The following is a 22,350-nucleotide window of genomic DNA, read 5'->3' on the forward strand; positions in this document are numbered from 1 at the left end:
CACAATGACAGGGATACCCAGTTTAGCTCGCAACTGTCGCAACTGTATGGCCTAATGCTAACTCGGTGATATAAAGTAGGTAATACAGCACCGTAAAGAAAAGACCTTTATGTCAGCAGATTGTGGTAAAAACACTAGCGGGGTCGCTAGAATCAGCACAAACTGAAAGTTACATAAAGCCACTTCAAGTCTGCAGCTTCCAATGGAAATCAACATGGAACATTATACAAAGTAGAGACAATACAAGCTGATAAAGCAAGTAAGTGTTCATGCTCATATCTGTATTGTTCCCAATGTGTACCGCTACTGGAATTAACATATTAATGTGGCACCTTTTGTTATCAACATCCCCTGATGTTTGAGTCTGAGTCATTTGCCTCCTTGTTATGCCGGTGTAAAGTCCGCCCACTGGTCATCTCGCTGTCTATGAGGCATCTACAGAGCACAAACATGAACCACATCAATGAGAGCGAAGGAGGATATTTTCAGCCTGAGCCAAAACAACAGTCTATTTGATGCATTTTAGGCTGTTCAAATGTGTTTCAGAAAGAACGTGTGAGGAGCTATAGAGCCATTTATAAGCATAAGGATAGAGATATGTGTTGTAATAAAAGGATGCTTGGATTTGAATGTGTCAGTCTGGTGGGAATTTAACAGTGTGAGACCGCTGGAGCTCGATTTGCTTTTACATCATAATAAAAGTACCAGTTAGAAAAAGGTTTGGCGACTTGATCATTTTCACTTAACAAACCAGAAACAAAGAGGTCTACAATCTGATAAATCTTTGTCAGTTTGAAGTTTTAGGGCCACAGTCCAAACATAAACTGAATTTTCCTCATCTAAATGTTTATTCCTGCCGTTTCTCTGTCCAGTCAATTATCCGTGAAGTCTACATGTGAATGTGCTCTGACCATGAATTACAGCTTTGTGTGGGAAGATGGATGAAGGCAGCCAGAGGCTACAGTATACAGTATGAATGGGGGGGGGGGGGGGGGGGGCTGCTGACGCACTTGTGTTTTAAAGAGTGAGTTACATTATTCAGTATTACTGTGAAACAGACCAAATAAGAGCTTTGATTCCTTATACATTTCACTTACTAAAAGGACATGTGTTAAAAATGTTGATGTTTTTTCTCAAAAGCATGTAGATGTGGGAATGGCACAAATGATTTTCTAATATTTATGCAAACTGTTCCAGTTAACTCCACAGAGTGTCTCAGTTTGATCTCAGTCTGTCTCTAGAAATGATTCATTAGTCACGTTAATTTGTCTGCTTTCTCAGCTCCAATGGCTCTGCGTGCTCTTGTTTCTACAGCTGTCCAATTACAGACATCACGTAACTTCAACACAAACTCAAAACATGACACACAACAACTTATGATCCTTTTTTTGTCAATGAGAAAACCACTGCCATGTCACTGAAACAGAACAAACACATCTTTGCTGTTGGTGATATTGTGGCATGTACTGAAGGAAAACATAAAAAATTGAATTTTTCTATGATTACATCTCATTGTAATGCACACACATTAACTATTAACATTAATCAGTCCCGATCCTGACACATAATCTGCTCCTGTTTGTTGCCTGCAGACATGTGTACACAAGTTTTCATGCCAATCTAACAGCACCTGTGCCCCATTTCAGAAAGCAGGTTTAGTGAAAACTCTTTTTTAACTTTTTCTTAGAGTTTGTTAACCCTGAGATGAGGGAAACGTTGGGTTTTCTGCTTCAGAAAGGGAGGTAACGTCACCTCAGAGTCAGTTACTATGGTAACTGAGCCTGTGAACCTAACCAACCCTTGAGTTTCTCTCAGTCTCCACCCTCTTTCATTTCCTCATTCATTCATTCAGTCTGTATCAGGTGCATTTTAGTGCAGTTTAGGGTTGGTTTATTAACTGTGTTAAGCAGACTCTAAATCTTGTTTTTTCTAAAAGCATGGCATTTCCTTGTGTCCACGATATTCTGAGTTAACTGAACCAACTCATATCAGCTGTTCTGAAACCCCAAACTCTTGAGTTTCCCATCTCAGGGTGAATCAACGCAGCGATCATGGTTAGACTCAGAGCTTGTTAAACCTCCTTCTTGAAAAGCGGCCCAGCTCTGCACGCTGAGTTCACTCTGACTGAAGGTTTGTTTATAAGTAAAATCAGCTGATGTAGGATTAACATTAAGATTGAAATAACAACTGGGAAGTAAAAACATTATTCATTTGTCTGTAGCAGATTATTCAGATTTTTAATGCTTTAGATTTAAAGTGGTACTCATACTATGTAGTAACCTGACACCATTGGCAGGGCTCAATCTGAGAGGCGGGGTCAACGGTTGTCTTTATATAGGATAGGATAGGATAGGATAGGTTAGGATATGTTAGGATAGGATATGATAGGTTAGGATATGTTAGGATAGGATATGATAGGTTAGGATAGGATAGGTGAGAATAGGATAGGATAGGTTAGGATAGGATTGGTTAGGATACGATAGGATAGGATAGGATACGATGGGTTAGGATAGGATAGGATAGCGCTACAACCAACCACAGCAACGCTAGTTGATAAATTAAACTTTTGCCGTATTCGGTCGGCAAAACTCAGAACACATTTTCCTTTTGTAAGAATGACTTTGTTGTTTAACTCCAAGTCTTCCAGAGTCGCGACCAAAGCCGATTAGAAAGACCGCTGTTCGCTAGCAGCAGCCATCTTCTTTGTTTTCAAGTAGTAGGAAATTCACGCGGAACCGTCTCTGCCATCCCTATGTTCAGCCCACCCACCAACTCTATACACAATGTGATTGGCCTGACCGGAATTTGTTTTTTCCAGCTTGCAAGCCAACGGAAAGTCGCTAGATTGACCATAGCTGCAAATTACATTCGCTGCCACGTCTAGATTTTTAGGCTAACTAAGTAGTATTTCACTTACACATAATGTTGGGGGGCTTGGGAGAAAGATATGTTAAAGAATGAATGGTCAAAATGTATGCTACAAAAGGGGAGATATTATGACTTCAAGTCGTTACTAATGGGTCTTTTCTCCAAAAACAGATGCTAGTGTACAATGTATAATGCAACTTGAAAGCGTCTTTCTGTCAGACCCTGTTAAACACCCCTATTTTTCATTTTTTTCTTCACTTCCCAACCACTGGTTTAGGGAATAAAAGACTTGCAGGCTTCTTTTTTTTTTAATCATTGTTAGGGTTATTTTCTTGATTCTATGATAAAATATGTGGGTTTTTTTACATTGCGGTTCAGCTAAGCATCATGATTCCTTGTCCACTAGGGCAATGATCATCAGGGTAGTACTCTGCATGATGTAAACATTACATTTAAAGTCAGTGGTGTGTCCCTTTAAGAAATTACTGAGAATATGGGAAATGTGGAAATGAAAAGAAAAGAATGACTTGAATGCAGCATTGATATATGGATGGTAGTGAACATATGGTTAACCAGAACAACACTACAGTGACTGATGTCACGGTTACGTGGTTTGTGCTCCTCATCTCTGACCGAAGGTCTCACACACTTGTTGCTATGGACTGTTTTTCACACCAGACCACTTGAGCTTCAATTATTCAGAGTAAACACACAGTTAATCCAACGCTACAGACTTGCAGCTTTAACACGGGAATACTGAAATCTACACAGTATGTTCTTCTCTTGATTATCCATTTTGCTCAGTCAGCTTGCATTGTGTGGATCTCTGTTGTCCCATTCTGTTTGTCTATTGTGTTGTGATTTATTGTAGAATTGTACAACTAGCAAAAGCATAATAGTATTATGACAACATTAGAAGGATATGCATGGTGCTGTTACACCACAATTTGCTACCATATCATAATTGCTGTCTGTAGGACAATAGCTTCTTTTGAAGGACTGATTTGACATTTTGGGAAATAGTGTTTGACTTATTCCCTTTCTTGCGGAGACTTAGGGGATTAGATTGGTACCACTATCATGTCTCTACAGAATACTTGCCAACTGTGAGATCTCAAAGATATGGAGGATTATGAAACCAAAGCGGGGCTCTGGGATTCTTCCACTCAAAAAATTAAGTTTCAAACATTTGGTTTCCTGCATTCTGATGACTCAAAGAAGGAAAAAAACAAATATAAAGTACATTAAAACAACTTTTTTCTTGGTTTAGTTTTATGGCCCTGGTACTGGAACCACTAGGGGGTCTTTAGAGTTGCTGCAGGGGGGCAACCAAATTATTGATAGTTAAAAAAAATTGTTTTTATATATTATATACAGTACATGTCTGAAAATATACATGAACATGAATCCAACATATTATTTGTAAAGATAAATGCATGAATGTATGATATGCTTACTGACCTGTAAGTAAGGTAGCCATCCACACATACTGTTCCACATTTAAACATTAAAACATGATATATAAATATAAGAACATGTCAATAATTATTATTTAACATCTTAGTATCGTATGCCCATTAAAAGGTATATCTAAAGGCTCTTGGTCGCCCTATACATTATTGTAGGCTCAATTTCCTTTTTTAGCTTAGGGGTCCTTGGCTTAAAAAATGTTGAAGACCCCTGGTGTAGACAATCCAAAGAAAGCGTGAAATTGGCAAATTACCATGTTTTCAGAATTATCAAAACTATTCCTTTACATTTTAGCTTAAGGGAGGCTTACGGTCCTGAAAGACAGCTGGGTAGCCCACTGTGGTCTGACAACTAAAAACACGCGCAACCCTTGGCATTGCGTACTGCTCTAAATTGCCGCAGTGTTGCACTCAAAGTTCAAATTATTTCAACTTTGGCCTCGTTGCTGCTGACCTTTAAAGGTGCAACCACTGAGATCAAAAGATACCCAGAAGTGAATACCTGTGCAGGCGGTGCTGCGCTATGGGTCTGGACAAGGTAACACAATCTCCCTACCTGCAACTCTAAAGCTCACTAGTTTACAAGTTATATCTTGTTTGTGTAGCTCTAGTTCTTTCCCCATTCAGATTTACTGCGCATCTCCAAAATGTTGAACTATTTTTATATAGCGCTTTTATAGTCTTAACTACTCAAAGCACTTTTACCTAATACAGGAACCATTCACACACATTTACATTGTGGCCAAGGATGTTGTACAAGGTGCCACCTGCTCATCAGACAAACACTTACACACATTTACACTCTGACAACTCGGGGTTCAGCTTCTCGACTAAGGACATTACATTGGATTGCAGGGCCAGGGATCAAACCTACAACCTTCCAATTGGTAGCCAACCGCTCTACCACTTATGTCCATCAAAAATTGTTTTCAACAAAAAAGGAGCGACAACAAAAAAAAAAAGAGGCCACAGTGTAATAAGTTAACAATTAATTTTTATTTTATCGAGTTTTTACGATTTTGGTTCTGTAGCAACCTACTGGATAACTCTAATGAAGTGCAATTGTACTCAAGCCGGTTACAGTTGAGAGAAATGACAGGCACACGTTTTGTGCAAATTTACCAGCATTGTAACGACTCCTACATATACACAGCAAAAATACATGCCAGAAAAACAATACTAAATCAGTTAACATTGACAATAGTTAGGAAGACTTCCCGATGTCAATCCAAGCTAACACTTGAAAGATACACATTTTACCCATAGTTGGACTACGCAAGAGAGCAACTTAAAACATTGTCTTACAACACAGCGAGAAATGTGTGGTGTTATCCAACTGCAGGACTAAATCCCTCCAAACTGCCCTCTTAAAGAATCCAAACATCAAGCTTTGCCCTTTCCAATTAATTATACTGACACAACTAAATAAAAGAAACCAAATTAGTGTGCTGGACAAGGGATACGCCTCCTTGCAGCTGCTTTAAGAAAAACTCCTACATGCTTTGTCTTTCCTGCATGTCTGGCAGTACACTGACAATGCTAAAAATAAAAAGGTCATAGGTAAATGCAACTTGAAAGTATTACGAGCAACACAAGACGACGCGCAAATCGGAAACACAGGGGTGTTGGTAGCCTTGGTAGAGTTGACTGCAGATGTTTTTCTCTAAAAAATCCCCTTCCCAACGCCGCTTTACACAGGGTCAGTCCATTATCTACACACTCAAAAGTTTAATAAACTATTTAGCTTCAAGGTGAGCTTTTGTTTGGGTCTGATGACAGTTAAAGAAACTGTGGTCATTATCCTCCAAACATGCAGAAACACAGGATTCTAGGACTGATATCTAGGTAGGTGAGTTGGGAGGTTAGGGTGACCAGTCTGTTGTGTTACTACTCTGACATTACAGGCTAAAGAACTGTTTGGGAGCTTTATTTGCCCTACCATGCCTCACAGTGAAACGTGACAAACTAAACCTCCCTGGAAATGCATGCACTGGCTTGCGTTGGTACCAAAATGTCAAGTGTGTTGGATGACATCTTTTCTGAAATCCATTGGATATTTTATATCCAAATAAACATTAAAGGTTTTGTATTTGCATGAACAGACATAATTCCTTTTAAATTAGTAAAATATCAACTGAACTATGAACTGGACTCATGCGGTTTGTTCTCCTGGAAATCAAAAGGAATGCAGTGAAGTAACTCATCATGTGAAAAGACTATGTAGCCCCATTCATCGACTTCTTTCCATGTTCCTGTGTTAAAATCTGGATAATGAATTGTTAAACTGGGGCACGCAGTATGATTTTACCATCTTAACTGACCAACGCCACTTGTGAAGGAAAGCGGATGCACCATTACATTCTACAGCTTTCCTTTATTTTACAATCAAGGGCCACGTTGAAATCTTTTACAACCTAGAATTTAACATTATTAACAAAAACTACTTCAGTTGCATTCAAATGGCAACTATTGAAAAGTAAACTTACTGTAACATACATTTAATAGTGTATAGTCCATGCATTTGCGCACGGCCTGGTTTGCATCATTATGGTATGTCGTTATTAGTGTATGGGAGACATCAGCCACCAGTGCATTTCCAATTCAGGTTCAGGGAGAAAACCTCAACGCCCATCAGGAAATTCTCAGCCAGACTTGAAGAGCAAAATAGCCACTTGGCCCAAGTAGAAATAAATGAAATGCTTTGTCTCGTGGGTGACGTAGCTGCCGAAGTTCCTCCCAACGATGCAGTGCCAGGTGGGGTTGTACTTCTTGTCAAACTCCTGAAAAAGGTAAAAAGAAGAAGAAGATCTGTGAAAACCAGTAAAATCCAGGACCAATGGCTGCAATCTACAAAACCTACTGAGTAAGGTTTTCATCTATTATTTTAATTATTTCAGAAATTAATTTGCTGATCATGTTTGGAATTAGTACTTTTGGGTATAAATTGTCAGAAAATATTGCAAAATGGTCATGATAATTTCCCAGAGCCCAAGGTGAAATCTTTGATCTGCTTGTTTTATTTAAACAACATTCTAAACCCTAAAGATGTATGAATTTGCTCTCATTATTAAAGAAAAGCATATCCAGACCTCACATTTGAGAAGCTGAAACCAGCAAAGCTTTGGTATTTTTGATTAGAAAATAAACAATGACTGTAAAAAAGTTGGTGATTAGTTTCTGTTAAAGTTCCCATGACATGGTGTCCTTTGGATGCTTTTATCCTTAGTGGTCCCCTAATACCATATCTGAAGTCTCTTTCCCAAAATTCAGCCTTGGTGCAGAGTTACAGCCCTCTTTTCTTTTCTTTTTTTTTTGGGGGGGGGGGGGGGGGAGAGAGAGAGAGAAAAAGGTGGAGATTGGGTGTGTGGCCTTGACCAACTGCCACTTTGCTCGTTTGAAAGCCATAAGTTTCTCTCTCATTGGTGGGCCAAATTCTCTGGGCGGGCAAAGCAGAGAAAGGGGAGGTAACCTTGCCCCTTATGACCTCATAAGGGGCAAGATTCCAGATCGGCCCATCTGAGCTTTAATTTTCTCAAAGGCAGAGCAGGATACCCAGGGCTTGGTTTACACCTATTGCCATTTCTAGCCACTAGGGGACCATAGGCAGGCTGGGGGAACTCACATTAATGTTAAAAAACTCAAAGTGAAATTGTCATGCCATGGGACCTTTAATGTAGAGTGGGTCGGCCCTAAAACACAAGATTGGCGGTTGCATCTTCAGCTCCTCCGGCCAAATGTCAAAGTGTCCCTGGGCAAGGCATTCAAGTGGCTGTCCACTGCTTAGGGTATAATACCGTACGACTGTATGTGACAAATAAAGTCTCTTCTTATTTTAGAACAACAAATAAATAGGATAAACCTTTATTGATCCAAGATGAGTGAAAAGTTCCATACAGTATCAATAACTAATGTAAACCTAAACCCTTTTAAGACTGGCTTTTGAAAAAAATAGTTTTATGGTCAGGTGGCGCTTGTGTGGGTCTGAGGTTTTTAGAGTGGAAGCTGGAAAGAATCTGTAAATGTGGATCTGCAACTTTATGTTTTTAGTTTATTTCTTGGTTTGTAGTTTTATTTTAGTAGTTTTATCATTTTTTCATTGCCTTCTCTTTATTTCAGTATTTTATTTCTCTTGTTCATTTGTCTCTACTTGTTTGAGTTTTTTTACATTATTACTTGTGTTATTAGCTTGTCATTCCCTAATAAAAGCACTTTGAACTGTGCTGGCCTGTGTCGACAGTGCCATACAAATACAGTTTGATTGATTTACATCATGTTGGGAAATCAGTCTACATAAAATCCATCCAATAAAATCCAATACTTGTGAAAAAAATTGTGAACACTTTCTGTTTGGTGATAAAATGTTGGTAAACTCAGTCGGTTGGGGGGGACTTGGAGGGACCCTTAGTAATACAAAAAAATATAAATAAATAAAGAATACTCCTGGTCACTGTCACACTGTTGCTTGCTCTGGAGGAAACTACTAGAACTGTTGGGTCCTTGTAAATTCTGGAGTGTGGTCTAGACCTACTCTATCTGTAAAGTGTCTCGAGATAACTCTTGTCATGAATTGATACTATAAACAAAATTGAATTGAAATTGAATTGAATTGATTGTAAGAGCCTCTCCACATTGAACCTAAAATAGATCTGAGAATACAAAGGCTCTGAATTTGCACATCAGGAGCCAATGATGTAAGCGTACAGAGGAGCCGTCCATGCAGCCGTCCTGTCTCACCTTCTTGATGTAGGCTGCGATGTCCTTCTCTATGTTGTACTTCTCCATGGCCTGGGTGGCACAGTCCACCGCGTCCTGCTGCATGTCCTCGGACATGTCCGCGTTCTTGATCACAGCTTTCCTGTCAGTCATGGTTAAGGATGATGGAGATGATGATGATGCCTGCCTGCCTGAGGAAGAAGAAGAAAAAACGCGTTCACAGCACTGAAAATTAACACCGCACGTGGTGATGATGGAGAGGCTTTTAGGCCAGGAGGATCATCGCAAAAGCATCACTCCGAAGATTGGTACAGCGTTTTCAATCATAAGCACTGATTCCTCAATCATAACTCGTGTTGTTTTCTATATTCCAAACTAAACGATTTCCTGAGTGTTGCATAGATTGGCTGCGAAACTTGATACAGGTGGAGTTAAATTACTTTCCGATAAATGCAGCTTCTGCATCAGGAGACCAAAAGTATCAAAATGTATCGAACTACGTGCTGAGGCACAACTGCGCCTGCTCTTATTCATGCCTCACAGTCTACATGTCTAACCAGTCGAAATACATTAAGCCATACATACACACAATCGTGAGAGGAACTCGAATCAGAAATATCTCAAGACATGCAAGTCAATGTTTTTTTTTTCAAATTAGGGAATTTGCAACTCACCTTTTCTTGAGCCGAATGAAAACACTTATTTTCAAAAACCTGTGTATTTCACCCAGCCAGGGGTAGACGGCTGAGATGACGCTGCGGCTAATTGCCTTACAAAGATTTACACAATAAGCGTGTAGGTACGTTGGTTCTCTCTGCTGTGCTCCAACAGCTCCCCGCCCCTGTGCTGCATGCTGCACCCTGCCATTGGCTGAGCTGCAGCCTCCCGTGTGTTCCAAGCGTTTTTCTCCAGCTCCTGTCTGCCGGCATCTTATTTCATCCCACAATGCATCATTCGCAGTATACACCACTGACTGTGGGCTAAAAGGAAACGAGACCTTGGCCGTGGGCAGGTGTCATTTGGCTCTGCGTGCGCTGTGTACAGGGGTTTTCATCAGTTGTCGTCACAGCTGAGACACTGGAGCTGTGAATACTAAACATATGCACTGATATTGTGTTGGTGTATCTAGAGTTGCAGTCTTGTTTTTATACAACGGTCTGGTTTCCCATTACATTGGGGTCAGCTTTACAGATATATGGTTTTTATTTGAAAATTTGTAGTGTAAGACACTGTGGTTTTAATATTACAAAAAACAGCACTAAAAGTAATTTATACACGCCACACTGATATTTGGGTTTATGTTTCAAATAAAAACAAAACTAAAAAGTGTCCTTGTTTGAAAGTGTTTTATTGAAAATGCTAAGAGAAAAAAAGCAAGATTAAGCAAAATAAAACATACAAACTACTCCCACACAAAACCCCCATCCAAACTTCCCAAATTTTTAATTCCTTCATACCAGGCATCTACGACTCCATCCTTTGATCCAACTTCCTGGTCCTCAGTTTCGTTTTCTTGTAAAATAAAGCCATTACCACTGAAAAACTTTAAATAGGCATTAGGGGGCCTAATAGAAAAAAGAAAAAAAAGTTGCTCTGGGACTCCCGTTAATTAGTTCTGAAATCAAACGCTCATTTGAATCCTGGAAAACTGATCCCGTTCCGAGCATCCATCCTTGCCTATCCCTTCCCTAATCGATCCACTCATCCAGCTCCAAGGATTGGGATCCACTGAGCCACTCCTCCAATCAAAACCTTGAAATACCAGGAAGAAAATCAGAGGGAGACTGTTAGAATAAAATGTCAAGAATTTTGGGCCTAATTTCCATTTTTGAGCACTCATGTCAAATCAAGAAAAAAAGAAAGCCACTGAGCACAAAAACTATCGCTCCCTGAAGTTTAAACATTTTAACCAATGAGGACATTTAAAGTTAAAAGTGGGACTTTGTTTTCAACAAAAGTAGTGAGTCAGATTTTTTACATTTGACAGCAAAGATGTTACAGTTACATCACAACACTTGATCTAGGACTGCTCATTTCTGTCACAAGCCAGAGTAGCATGTTAAAAATGGTATATATATAAACAAAGTACAGCACATATGGCTTTGTTAAGTATGACATGCATGAAATAGCAACCTATCAAACGTTCAATTTATGGAATATGAAGCGTACCATTGCCTCGACCTGATTGCTCCTCAATTAGATGTCCTATCCTGACCATACAAATGAAATGTGCTCCACAATGGTTTTATTCCAAATCACTTTAATCCTTCTCTTCAGATGTCTAAAGGAAGACACAAGGGTAAAATACAGTTAAGCAATGGGCTCTCCATCCAAACAGCCCACCCCACATATCCAATAAGAAAAGCTGTGTTGTTTTTAAAATAAAACAAAAATAAAACTCAATTTTCAACACTTGCAAAAACATTGAGTGCAGTTTATGACAACTCAACATTTTTGAATTTCAACACAGCCCAATTCCTAATGTTGCAAAAATTCAGAGGATAGAAAGAAAGGGAGAGAGAGGGAGAAAACAAAACGACAAAGCAGCTGGAGAGAGTGGGGGGTTAAAGGGCGAAAGAAGGGTGGGGGGGGTACATCTACATACCATGATCACCCACAAGGACATCGGGACATGAAATGCAAAAATTAAAAATCAATTGCTGACATTAGGAGAAACTCATAAGGAGGTAAAAACAGGAGGGTATACATCAAAAGAGCAACACATCGGTGGTAGAAAGGTTTAAGAACGGGATCGAGAGCGGCTGTGACGAGGCGAGTAGCGGGGCGATCCTCTGCCACGGCCCCGGGAATTGCTGCGACTGCGGCTGGCGCTGCGACTGCGGCTCCTGCTCCGACTGCCACGGCTGCGGGAGCGTGATCTTCCATAACTTGGGCTGCGGGGACCGTCTAATTTCACACGAATGTAAGCAGTCTCTCCCTGGCGGACACAAGAGAACTTGACATTGAAAAGGCAACATTCCTTCCTATGGTGGAAATACCATAGATGGAAATGAGGGCCAGGTGTGTTTCAAACATGTAGCATACCCTGAAGTACTCACCTCGACACAGCAAAGAAACATTATCCATCACAATTGATCAAATCAGTACACATACCTCATGCGAGCGGAATTTGGTGTTGTCCAGCTTTCGGACGGCATAGGTCATGTCTTCTTTGCGCACAAATTCTACAACTCCGGTTCCGTCTCTGAAAACGTCGGCGTAGCAAACGTCGCCTGCTTCACGCATGTGGTCCTTCAGGTCCTGCCAGCTGCCGCTCTGAGGGAGCCCTGGAACATTTAAACCAAAGTTATGTTAGCTGACGTATGGTGAACTTCCCAGATTTATGTGCCAACAATTCAACATACACCAGAATTACACAACTGACTTGTTTGCCCAAACAAAAGCTGCAGGATTGAGCGGTACTGGAGTATTTCAAGTCATTCAATTGCTGAGACCAAAGAAGAAGACACGTTAAAATGCAGACAGGTGGAAACTGGTTCAGCTTGACACTTTGGTAATCCTATAAATGTATTTAGTATGAAATGTAGCAACGTACCATGCATTGTACCGTGGCATAATTTGTCAGTTGTGTGTACTATACTACTGCGCATATTTTCAATTTACAGATTTAGATGTATGTCATCTATTTGGGGGTGGTGAGGGCGCAGTGGATATGACACATGCCTTTTGTGCGGCCTTGGATAAAAGCGTCAGCTAAATGACACGTAATGTACTTTCTAGGGTGCCTTCTAATCATTTGGTTAGGGACCAAAGAAACTGACCTTCAAGGCTAACTCTGGCTCATGTACAGTTCTTTGCATATGTTGATCAATGAGCATTGTCCTCCTCTAAGTCTTACATTGTGAAGATAATTAATTGAACAGCCACAGCGGAATGTGAGGACACTAATTACTTTCAGCAACACGACAATTACAACAGGTCCCATGTCCTACACTTGCCTCCCTGCATGAACTATCTGCAAATATATATATTTTTTTTGAAATTGTACATGCAGCAAATTAATAAAAGATGTTCTCTAAAAACACTTCTGACTGTAACTGGATTATTCACAATTGCCCAAAGTTAATGTGTTGGACAAGACTAACAATAATCCCAGGGTTTATAATATTGACAATGAATGTTTGCAAGTATGATCCATATTTATCCTATTTTACTGTCCTAAATGCAGATTAAAATTAGCCAAATAAATAACTGCTTACCCGACACAATGACCCTGTACTCGGAGCGTCTGGATGGGGGCCCGTATCTGCCCCTGGGAGCTCCACCGATGCCACCGAACCCACCTCTCGAGCCCCTACCGCTCCGAGGAAACTCCACACGCAGCCTGTAGCCGTCATAATCATAACCATCCCGCCCATAGACTGCATCATCAGCGTCTCTGTTAACAAAACGTTACAATTTAAACGTCAGCTGACACAAAGGGCAGGCGGCGAGGTTTGATACACATTACTAACGTTTCATTATGGGGAGAATGCAGTGTTGGACGGGATCAGCCATGCTGGCGGCAAGCTTGATCTGGTTTACGGCTGCTAATCCTCGGTGCAGGCGTGCACGCAACTAGCTAACGTTACAGTAATTTTCCCTCAATTTGTGCAAATAGAAACAAATAATTTGAAATGCATTCATTGCAACGGAAAACCACTGTGATAAATAGTATGCAATCAAGCGCAACGTTATTGGTGCATTGACTTAGCTAATGAGCTAGCCAGCAAGAAACAATGCCAAGTGTCACGTTAACTGACGTTAGCGTTACATAGACATAGCTAAGTAACGTTAACGTTAACCAGGCTGGATCTTTACTATAGACGTCATAAACAAGTGACGTTCAAAACCAAAATCGAAACCGGAACAGCACAAGCCATGTTTCGTTACGATAACATGGTGTAGTGAGCCCAGGGAATGGTCCGAGCCAACGTTAGCACACGAGTCGGTTAGCCACACAATGGCCTTTGGCCTACTGCTAACGTTGGCTCCTTGACGTTACCTGGGGTCCTCGAATTCAATGAAGGCGAACGGCGGCCCCCCTCTCCGGTTCTTCAGATCGATATCTCGAATAGTCCCGTATTTGTAGAACACGTCTTCCACGTCTTTTGTGCGAATATCAGGAGGAAGATTTCCAACATATATCCGGCAGTCGTTGTTCCCAGCGGGGCCTCGCACAACACCCGACATGGCAGCTAATGGAAAGCTCGCTACTTAAGCTAACGGTTTGTTTGCGAGATTTAACGGTCGGCGGAGCCACACAGAGAATCCAAGTTTGCAGATCGTCGAGCAGAGAGAAGAAAGCAATCAAACGGGGGGCGTTTTGCGATGCAACCTTTAGGCTATTTAGTGGGTAACAGTAAGCTGGACGAGGCCCCCACCACTACCCGTGTTTCGTTAGGGACCGCGCTCCTTTACAGAAACATTTCTGAATCCCGGAAACACCGCAGCCAGAGCGGACACATCCGCCTTACAAAATAGTCCGCCAAATGAAATGACCAGGGATAGTTAGTAATGACAATCAATCTTTTTTCTTTTTTTATAGCATCGTAGGCCTATTACATGTAGCTGATATAATGATAGCCCACATTGACTAATTTTATGAATGGTTTATTAACAGTGCGCATTCATAAATATTGCGGTAAATGTACAAAAAGGCAATTTTTCATCTGTAGTCCCTGGACAGATTTTAGGCTAAAGGTTTACGCTTTTAAAATATTTAAAAAATATATAGGCTACAATAACATAGGCTACATATAATTTATGTTGCTGTAAAAATGCGGGCAGTTACAGCTCTAAAATAATTGGGACCACTAGGCCACCATCCCAATAATTACAGAAGAATAAAACAAACACTTACAACAATAACCTTTGTCAATTCAATATTTACCTTGAATCCAGGCAAATATGTATGTAGGCTACAAATCCTACATAGACCTACAATATTTAATTACGTAATTTGACCTGGTTCATTAAATAGACATGGTTTCTACTTAGCTTTATTATACAGTATACTGTTTTGTGAACAATGTGATAATTCAGTATTTAAAATTGATAAGAAGGAAACCAGTTCTCCATTCTCTTCAAATACACTGTATTTACTTGTATGTCAATGTATGTGACAGAATCAATAGAAAAAATACAGTTGAAAGAGAAACCAAGAGGTAGCCTAGTGGTGGAAGAAGTACTCAGAGCGTGTACTTTGGTAAAGCAAACTGTGTAGAAATACTCTGTAAGTACTCATTATGGCCCTTTTCAGAATACTGCATATTCTTTTATTTTATTGTATCACTTTAATGTTGCAACTGGTGCTTCATATTTGTATTTACAATATTAAATGTAAATAAGTAACTAGTAACTAAAGTTATGAAACACATTTAGTGGAGATTTTTCCCTCTGAAATTCATTAGCGTAGAAGTACAAAGTAACATTAAATTGAATTATTCAAGTAAAGCATAAGTACCTCAAAATTATATACAGTACTTGAGTAAATATACTTAGATACTTTACACTACTGTGTATAGGAAAAGAATGGGACATTACATGCACATTACATTCCATGCTGTCTCTAGTTTGTTTCTTGTACAGCAAACGCGTGACTAATGTTGTTTGGCCAACTGTCCTGTCTAAACGAACACATCCCATCATCTTTGATTAACATAAAACAAATTGTCCACACCAGACTGAACCTGAACACTGTTTTATTGCTTGAATGCTTACATTTGAACTATGTTTATCAGACTATTAGGGAATACTATTCAGAATGACAACACACAATCACAAAATCCCATTGTGTTCTAAGTCACTGCAGTGCCGATTGTGCTTTCTACCCAGGGACTGCAGGGGCAAATTAGCTTGAAGCTAATTCTGGTACATCATTTGTAATTGTACTAACAAAACTAAAGTACACACACACCCATACACAAAGTGGCTTTGGACAACCATGAAGATATGTCAGAAAAACAGTAATTTTTAACTATTTTGGAAACAAACTAACACCATTTCTCTGCAGTCTAAAATCAATTTACTTACAGCACATGGCCAGTTATTTGTTATACTAAGTAGTAAATGCTTCAGTTATGGCACTGTCACGAGATTACACTGTACAGCCATCACTATAGTAAAGCAAAACCTCTTTTATTCACTACATGCTTTAGAAATACCAAAAGCCATGTTCTGATTGTCCTCATCTATCATCACAGGGATTTGTTTTAATGTAACATCATCATGAGTGTCAGAATTCTGAAATTACCTAATTATCTACATAATAATTCCTCCTTTTTATGTTAATAGAAGAAAATACACTGCTAATTGAAATGTGGCTTCCCTAAGTACTCAGTATGCATGACAGGAACCATAGCTGCACTGGCCTGCCTCGCCGTAGTTATCTCCTCCAGGGTACTTCCCCTGACATGCCAGACTGTTCGCCTGCGGACAAAGAAGACAAAAAAGCAAACAAACGCAGAATAGGAAACAAACACTGGTTAGTAGTAAAGGTAGGGGAAGGAATCGATACAGCAAAGTATTGTCACAGCATTTTCCGTGGCAATACTGTATCCATACACAGGGGTAGCACGCAGCATGGTGGCTCAGTGGTAAGAACGTCTGCCTTACAACAAGAAAGTTTGAATCCAAGTTGGTCCAGGCCTTTTTGTGTAGAGTTTGCATGTTCTCCCCGTGTTTGCATGGGTTTGCTCCGGCTATTTTTCAACTGTAGTCCTAGTTACCTAGCATGCATGTTTTTATTATGGGTAGAAACCAGAGCAAACCCACGCAAACACGGGGAGAACATGCAACTACAGTTGAAAATTAGCCAACTGGCGCATTTACAGAAATGTTTACATTTACATTGTCCTAATCAAATAAATAAATCTACTACTACGACAAGTATCAACTTTTTATCATAAAAATTGTACGTGAGAATTTAACTTTTTAGGTACCAGAATAACATTCATCAATTAGCTGACACTTAAATCCGAAGCGACAAATTGCAATTAATCACAGAATATCGCAATGTATTTTATATCACAATAATATTTTTGTGACACATAATCCTGTTAACCCTCATGTTGTCCTTGGGTCAAATTGACCAGTTTTCCTATATCAATGTTCTTTTTGATTAATTTTGGGGTGGCTTATTTAATTTTATAGCATTTGAAAAAAAAATTGAAGTGGTTTTTGATGTACTATTGAGTAAAAGTTTACATATTCCAGTCTGTGAACATACGTTTCTTTAATTTTAGTCTAAATAATTCTAACTGAAACATTAGGTATAATTTCCTATAAATGAGGATTATTGACCATAAATTCAAAAAACAACTGTAAAACTAAACTTAATAAGTTAGTGTACACGTAGTGTTGAAAATGTCAAAAAAGGGACTAACATCGAAAAAAAGGGTCATAAATGTTGAAAAATGGAACAAAAACGTAAGAAAAAGTTAAAATATTGATAAAACAAGCCTCAACAAAAGTGTTGATTTTCAATTTTGACGGTAAGATAACACAAGGGTTAATATTGTATTGTGGGGCCTCTGGTGAATTCCCCCTCCCCCCCATAAGTAAAGTGTCTAGAGGGAGACGTACCTCTGCTCTCTTGATGAACTGCTCAGTGGCGGCTTTCTCATTCTCTTTATGTCCTCTCCAGGCTCTGAGTGCAGACGCCTGTAGGGCTCGGCCAAAGGAGAACGTTAGGATCCAGGGTTTGGCCAGCGGGCAGTTGTTGATGGCATTGAGATGGATAGAGGCCTCTTCTTCACTCTGACCGCCTGAGAGAAAAGCCACTCCTGTGGTGGACAAAAGAATATCACTTTACTTTCATTTTGGTGCTGCAAACGTCAAACATATTTGCGTAAAATAAAATCCTCTTCAGAGAGGACAGCGCCCTGGGTTACCTGTGACAGCAGGGGGGACAGTGCGGCGCAAGGCGGTGACAGTTGCCATAGCAACCTCCTCTGGGCTGTACTTGGTGGGGCAGCTGTGTCCAGAGGTGACCATGTTGGGTTTGAGTACAGTGCCTTCCAGGTATACATGGTGGTCCGACATGGCCTTGTACACTGCAGTCAGTACCTGCAACACACAGATAGTTTCACCAAAGAGACAGCAGACAGGGACTTCTCTTCCTCTCCGTCTCACTTCTTACTCTTTTAGTAATAATGTCACATGCACATGCCATATGTAAGTAAAAAAGAAACCCGCCTTCTCAGTGATGTACTGGCTGCGTTTCAGGTCATGATCTCCATCAGGCAAAATCTCCGGCTCTATAACGGGCACGATGCCATGCTGACCAAAGGGAAAAGCTTATCAGAACAGAACAGATGCATAACATACATGTAAAGACATGGTTTATAATACAAGGTACTGACCTGCTGGCAGATACTGGAGTAGCGTGCAAGAACATTTGCATTTTCTCTTATGGCCAGTTCAGATGGATTGGTGTCACTGATTTTAAGCACACAGCGCCACTTTGCAAAGACAGCTCCATCCTTTTTATACTGCGCACAGCGCTCCGACAATCCATCCAGACCTGTGGAAAAGGTTACAAAAATATTGATAGTTTATCCTGTATTATCCTTTGGAGAATGTATGTGATGTCGGCAGTGATCTAAGTTGTTTTGTCTGACCCTGTGTGGTGGTTTCTCCACAAGTTCCTGCCAGTGGGACGACACCCTTGTCAACCTGAGGAATAAGGAACAGGGAAGTGACAATTATGTCAACTTCTCGTATACAGAAAAAACTAATAATCAGCACAGAATGCATTGCCATAATGATACACATTTTGAGCAGAAAATCCACCTAATACCACACGAGATGGTACAATTTGATGCTGCACATTTATGTTATTTGGAACTAAAAAGCCACACCTTGATGCCGACCATGATGCCCCTGTCCCTGATCATCTTGACAAAGGCTACACCCTTATCAGTGTGCTGGTACAGCGTCTCATGGAAGAAGATGACCCCTCCAATGCAGCTGTTGATGCGATCGTCTGCACTGAAAAGAATCTGCCGGTACTGTCTGCGGTTCTCCTCTGTGTTCTCAACCCCGACCTGAGCCAGCCGCTTAGCCATGCTGCCTGAAAATGAACATATGTGTTGTGCATTTGATATGTTAATAACCTTACTGCACTCTATGAACTGGATGGTGTTTATCAATGACAGGACTCACTGTTGAGTGTGATTATCTCAGTGTAACATCAATGACATACATGTTTTCTACAGTTTGAGGTAAAGGAAGGGTGCTACAGACCGACAGACTCGTCTGCAGCCAGGATGCCCTTCCCTGGAGAAACTATGCGTAGAGCAGTCTCATGGAGCTCCTTCTTCTGCGCCTCGGAGAGTGTGGGGAACTGGTGTGTCATCCTGAGTGCCTGATTGTCCTTCAGCCTTTGGTAGAAGATGCAACCTCATGATTTATTTATTTTTTAAAGCTGCTGATATTAATGACAATTAATACATTCAACAATTCATATTGAATTAACCGAAAAGTTAAAAAAAAGAGATGAGCAATTAAAGTTCTTACCTGACAGAAATCCAGTGTGTCTTGTCCAATGATGTGATGAACACTGACTGGAGTCTCTCAGTCAGCTTTAGTTTGTACCCAGATCAAGTATGTCACACCTCATAAGCCGACACCCCTGGGCGGCGCTTGTACACCCACATCTGCCCCACATAAATGAAAAGGTTTTTGATGAATCATTGTTCTATTTAAATGAAGACAGGTGTTTTTTGTCATGTAGATGCTTGCTTTTCATGCTGATATGGCCACTTTAGCATTTCTTCAGTCACTCACTCTCAATGTAATTCTTCTAAACTTGCCGTGTTGGTGTAAATTGGATGGCCACAAGTATTTTACAAATTGAAGTTTTGCATACATGTTGTAGTGTTTTAACTTTGTGATGTATTCTGTCAGCACCCTCAATGCCTATAGCAACCTAATTTAAGCTAAGTTGAACCATACCCCATGGCGTGCTATTTTTATTTTAATTAGTAACAATGTGCCCAGAGGAAGGTTTCAAGTCTCCTGATAATTTTGTCTTCATCCTTCAATTCTCAAGGGTGTTTTAGTCTCAGAGCAATTCATGCACATGGTGGGTTCGTTTTCGTGAGCTTTAAACTGTAAAGAATGTGATGGAACTGCTTTAGAAATAGAAATCCCTTTATAGGTTCCAGTCAATGTAAATGAACATGGTGAAATGACCGAAATTAGATCGAAATGTGGTCAGCTAAATCGTTTCTATTTTGAAGAAAGATTTTTTTTTCTCCTCTGTGTTGCATCTGCTCACACATATGGAAGCTGGTTATTGTAAATCTGTTCCACACTACCCCTGAGCCACTGTATCTATATTGTCTCTTTTTCAGTGAATATAAAGTGGCTTGCTCCTTGGGCAAGACACTGAACCCTGAGTTGCCCCTGATGCTGCCATTGGCGTGTGAATGTTTATCTGATGAGCAGATGGCACCTTGTACAGCAATGTGTGAATGGTTCCTGTAGCTACCCTGTTTATAAAGGAAGCCACACTTCATACTAATGTCCATTTTTACCTTTGATCTAATATCAATTGGGAAAATGGTTTTCCACACAAAAGTTAAGCTTAATTCCCTACACTAAGAAAGGGATACACAAGTGACTGACTGAGTTAAGAGGCAGATGTTATTTTTTTTACTGATTATTATTATTCAGCTGCTCTCTACAAGAACCACTAACTTTTTAATGAGTCGTTCAACAATGGATGGCTTGCTGAGAGCTCCCTTTCCTAACTTTTGCTCTACCATCTGTAGCGTAGCTTTCCTTACTAGTCCTTACAAAGCTCAAGAACTCTGGCAAGTTTCCATTTATTTTGAGGGATCTCTCCTTCCTGGACAATTGTAATATCGCCAACTTGCACGTTGCATCTTGAAGCATGCCACTTTTGCCTAAGAGCGATGTTGGCGAGATATTTCTTTCCCCATCTCTTCCAGAATTGTTCAGACAGATGTTGCACTCGTCTCCACTGCTTTCTGGTATACAAGTCTTCCTTTACAAATTTACCCAGTGGAGGCAGAGGGACAGAGGATTTCATGGTAATCAGATGGTTGGGTGTTAGTGGCTCTAAGCTTGTGTGATCACTAATACTTTTAACAGTGAGTGGGCGGTTATTTACAATGGACATGGCTTCATAAAGGAATGTTCTTAGAGAACCATCATCCAATCTTCCAGCATTCTGTGCAATAACTGAGCACAACACACCCCTGACTGTCCTGATTGGTCGTTCCCATATGCCTCCAACATGGCTCGAGTCTGGCACATTCATGAGGAAGTCCCACTGTTTATCTGCCGGATAAGCATTTATTCTTTCTTTGTTTACTTCATTTAGAGATCTTTCCAATTCATTTCTTACTCCCACAAAATTTGGATCCTTGATCTGATCTGATGTGTCGAACAACTCAACGGATGGCTATGAAACGCCATATTCATGAATGCATTGGTTGTCATGTCTTCTAACATCTCTATGTGGACTGCTCTGGAGCATAGGCACATGAACAGGAGACCATGCGACCTTGCTTAGTGCAGAAGGAACCAAAACAGTCCATGCCACAGTAGTTGAACGGTGGTGAAGGATCGACATGGTCTGTAGGTAGATCTGACATCCATAGTTCTTCTAATAGCCTACGAGCTCGTCTACAGGGAACACACTGCCTTATGTGCTGTGCTACTGCCTTACTACCACCTACGATCCAGTATCCATTTGCACTCAGTTCACTGAGGGTTTGACCTCTGCCTTGGTGCTGTGTTTTCTTATGATGGTATGCAAGGACAAGCCATGTGACAAGCCCATCTCTTGGAAGAATAATAGCGTGTCTCAGATCGAGGGGAGCAGATGCTCTTCTCAGTTGTCTTCCCATTCTCATAACACCATCTTGGAGGAATGGGTTCAGCTGATACAGTTGGTGGTTACAGGGCAGCTTTCCTCATTCTTGGCTGAGTATATGCAACTCATCTTTGGAGGCCTGCTGCTGTGCTAGCTTTATGTGAGTGAGCGTAGCCCCCCTTCTTTCCTCCACATTTAAGGGGGGCGTATTAATCCTCATAGCTAATCGTTGACATGACAGTCACGCTTGAAACTCAACTTGCCTTGCAGCCTCAGTTTTCAGCACTTGGACTGTCTTAGTCTCAGGGTCCCACCAGCAGCTCAGAAGATCCTTGGTTTGTAACAACTTCTCTCTCCCATATGAACTTGGGATAGAGGGGAATGAAGTCCCTTGTATAGGCAGGGGGCAAGCCTATGAAGCTGTCTGAGGCGTACCCTTTGACTCGTAAT

At 40.5% G+C, this 22,350-nt stretch overlaps 3 protein-coding genes across 5 annotated transcripts; all 3 read right to left on the bottom strand.

The window, feature by feature from the left end:
* Positions 1-5,311: 5,311 nt before the first annotated feature.
* dynll2a (dynein, light chain, LC8-type 2a) lies at positions 5,312-9,980 on the bottom strand. Of its 2 annotated transcripts, none has more exons than XM_032508989.1 (3): positions 9,725-9,980; positions 9,072-9,241; positions 5,312-7,117 (listed from the first exon to the last, which is right to left on the bottom strand). In XM_032508989.1, the coding sequence occupies exons 2-3, from the start codon at positions 9,201-9,203 to the stop codon at positions 6,980-6,982; spliced, it is 270 nt and encodes an 89-aa protein (XP_032364880.1). In that variant the 5' UTR covers positions 9,204-9,241; positions 9,725-9,980; the 3' UTR covers positions 5,312-6,979. The 2 variants fall into 2 exon arrangements, with proteins under 2 accessions (XP_032364880.1, XP_032364886.1); XM_032508995.1 differs by having other exon boundaries at positions 9,072-9,237; positions 9,725-9,912.
* A 515-nt stretch (positions 9,981-10,495) lies between these two features.
* srsf1a (serine and arginine rich splicing factor 1a) lies at positions 10,496-14,501 on the bottom strand. The gene is made up of 5 exons (XM_032508980.1): positions 14,056-14,501; positions 13,271-13,449; positions 12,165-12,337; positions 11,220-11,988; positions 10,496-10,802 (listed from the first exon to the last, which is right to left on the bottom strand). The coding sequence occupies exons 1-4, from the start codon at positions 14,241-14,243 to the stop codon at positions 11,791-11,793; spliced, it is 738 nt and encodes a 245-aa protein (XP_032364871.1). The 5' UTR covers positions 14,244-14,501; the 3' UTR covers positions 10,496-10,802; positions 11,220-11,790.
* Positions 14,502-15,737: 1,236 nt separating this feature from the next.
* aldoca (aldolase C, fructose-bisphosphate, a) lies at positions 15,738-19,682 on the bottom strand. Of its 2 annotated transcripts, none has more exons than XM_032508138.1 (9): positions 19,572-19,682; positions 19,299-19,428; positions 18,914-19,125; positions 18,674-18,728; positions 18,416-18,576; positions 18,249-18,332; positions 17,945-18,119; positions 17,637-17,836; positions 15,738-16,481 (listed from the first exon to the last, which is right to left on the bottom strand). In XM_032508138.1, exons 2-9 carry the CDS (start codon positions 19,408-19,410, stop codon positions 16,389-16,391), a joined length of 1,092 nt encoding a protein of 363 aa, XP_032364029.1. In that variant the 5' UTR covers positions 19,411-19,428; positions 19,572-19,682; the 3' UTR covers positions 15,738-16,388. The 2 variants fall into 2 exon arrangements, with proteins under 2 accessions (XP_032364029.1, XP_032364028.1); XM_032508137.1 differs by having other exon boundaries at positions 19,299-19,437; positions 19,572-19,628.
* Positions 19,683-22,350: the final 2,668 nt, after the last annotated feature.

The sequence above is a fragment of the Etheostoma spectabile genome, chromosome 3, assembly GCF_008692095.1.
Source record: "Etheostoma spectabile isolate EspeVRDwgs_2016 chromosome 3, UIUC_Espe_1.0, whole genome shotgun sequence".
NCBI classification, from domain to species: Eukaryota; Metazoa; Chordata; class Actinopteri; order Perciformes; family Percidae; genus Etheostoma; species Etheostoma spectabile.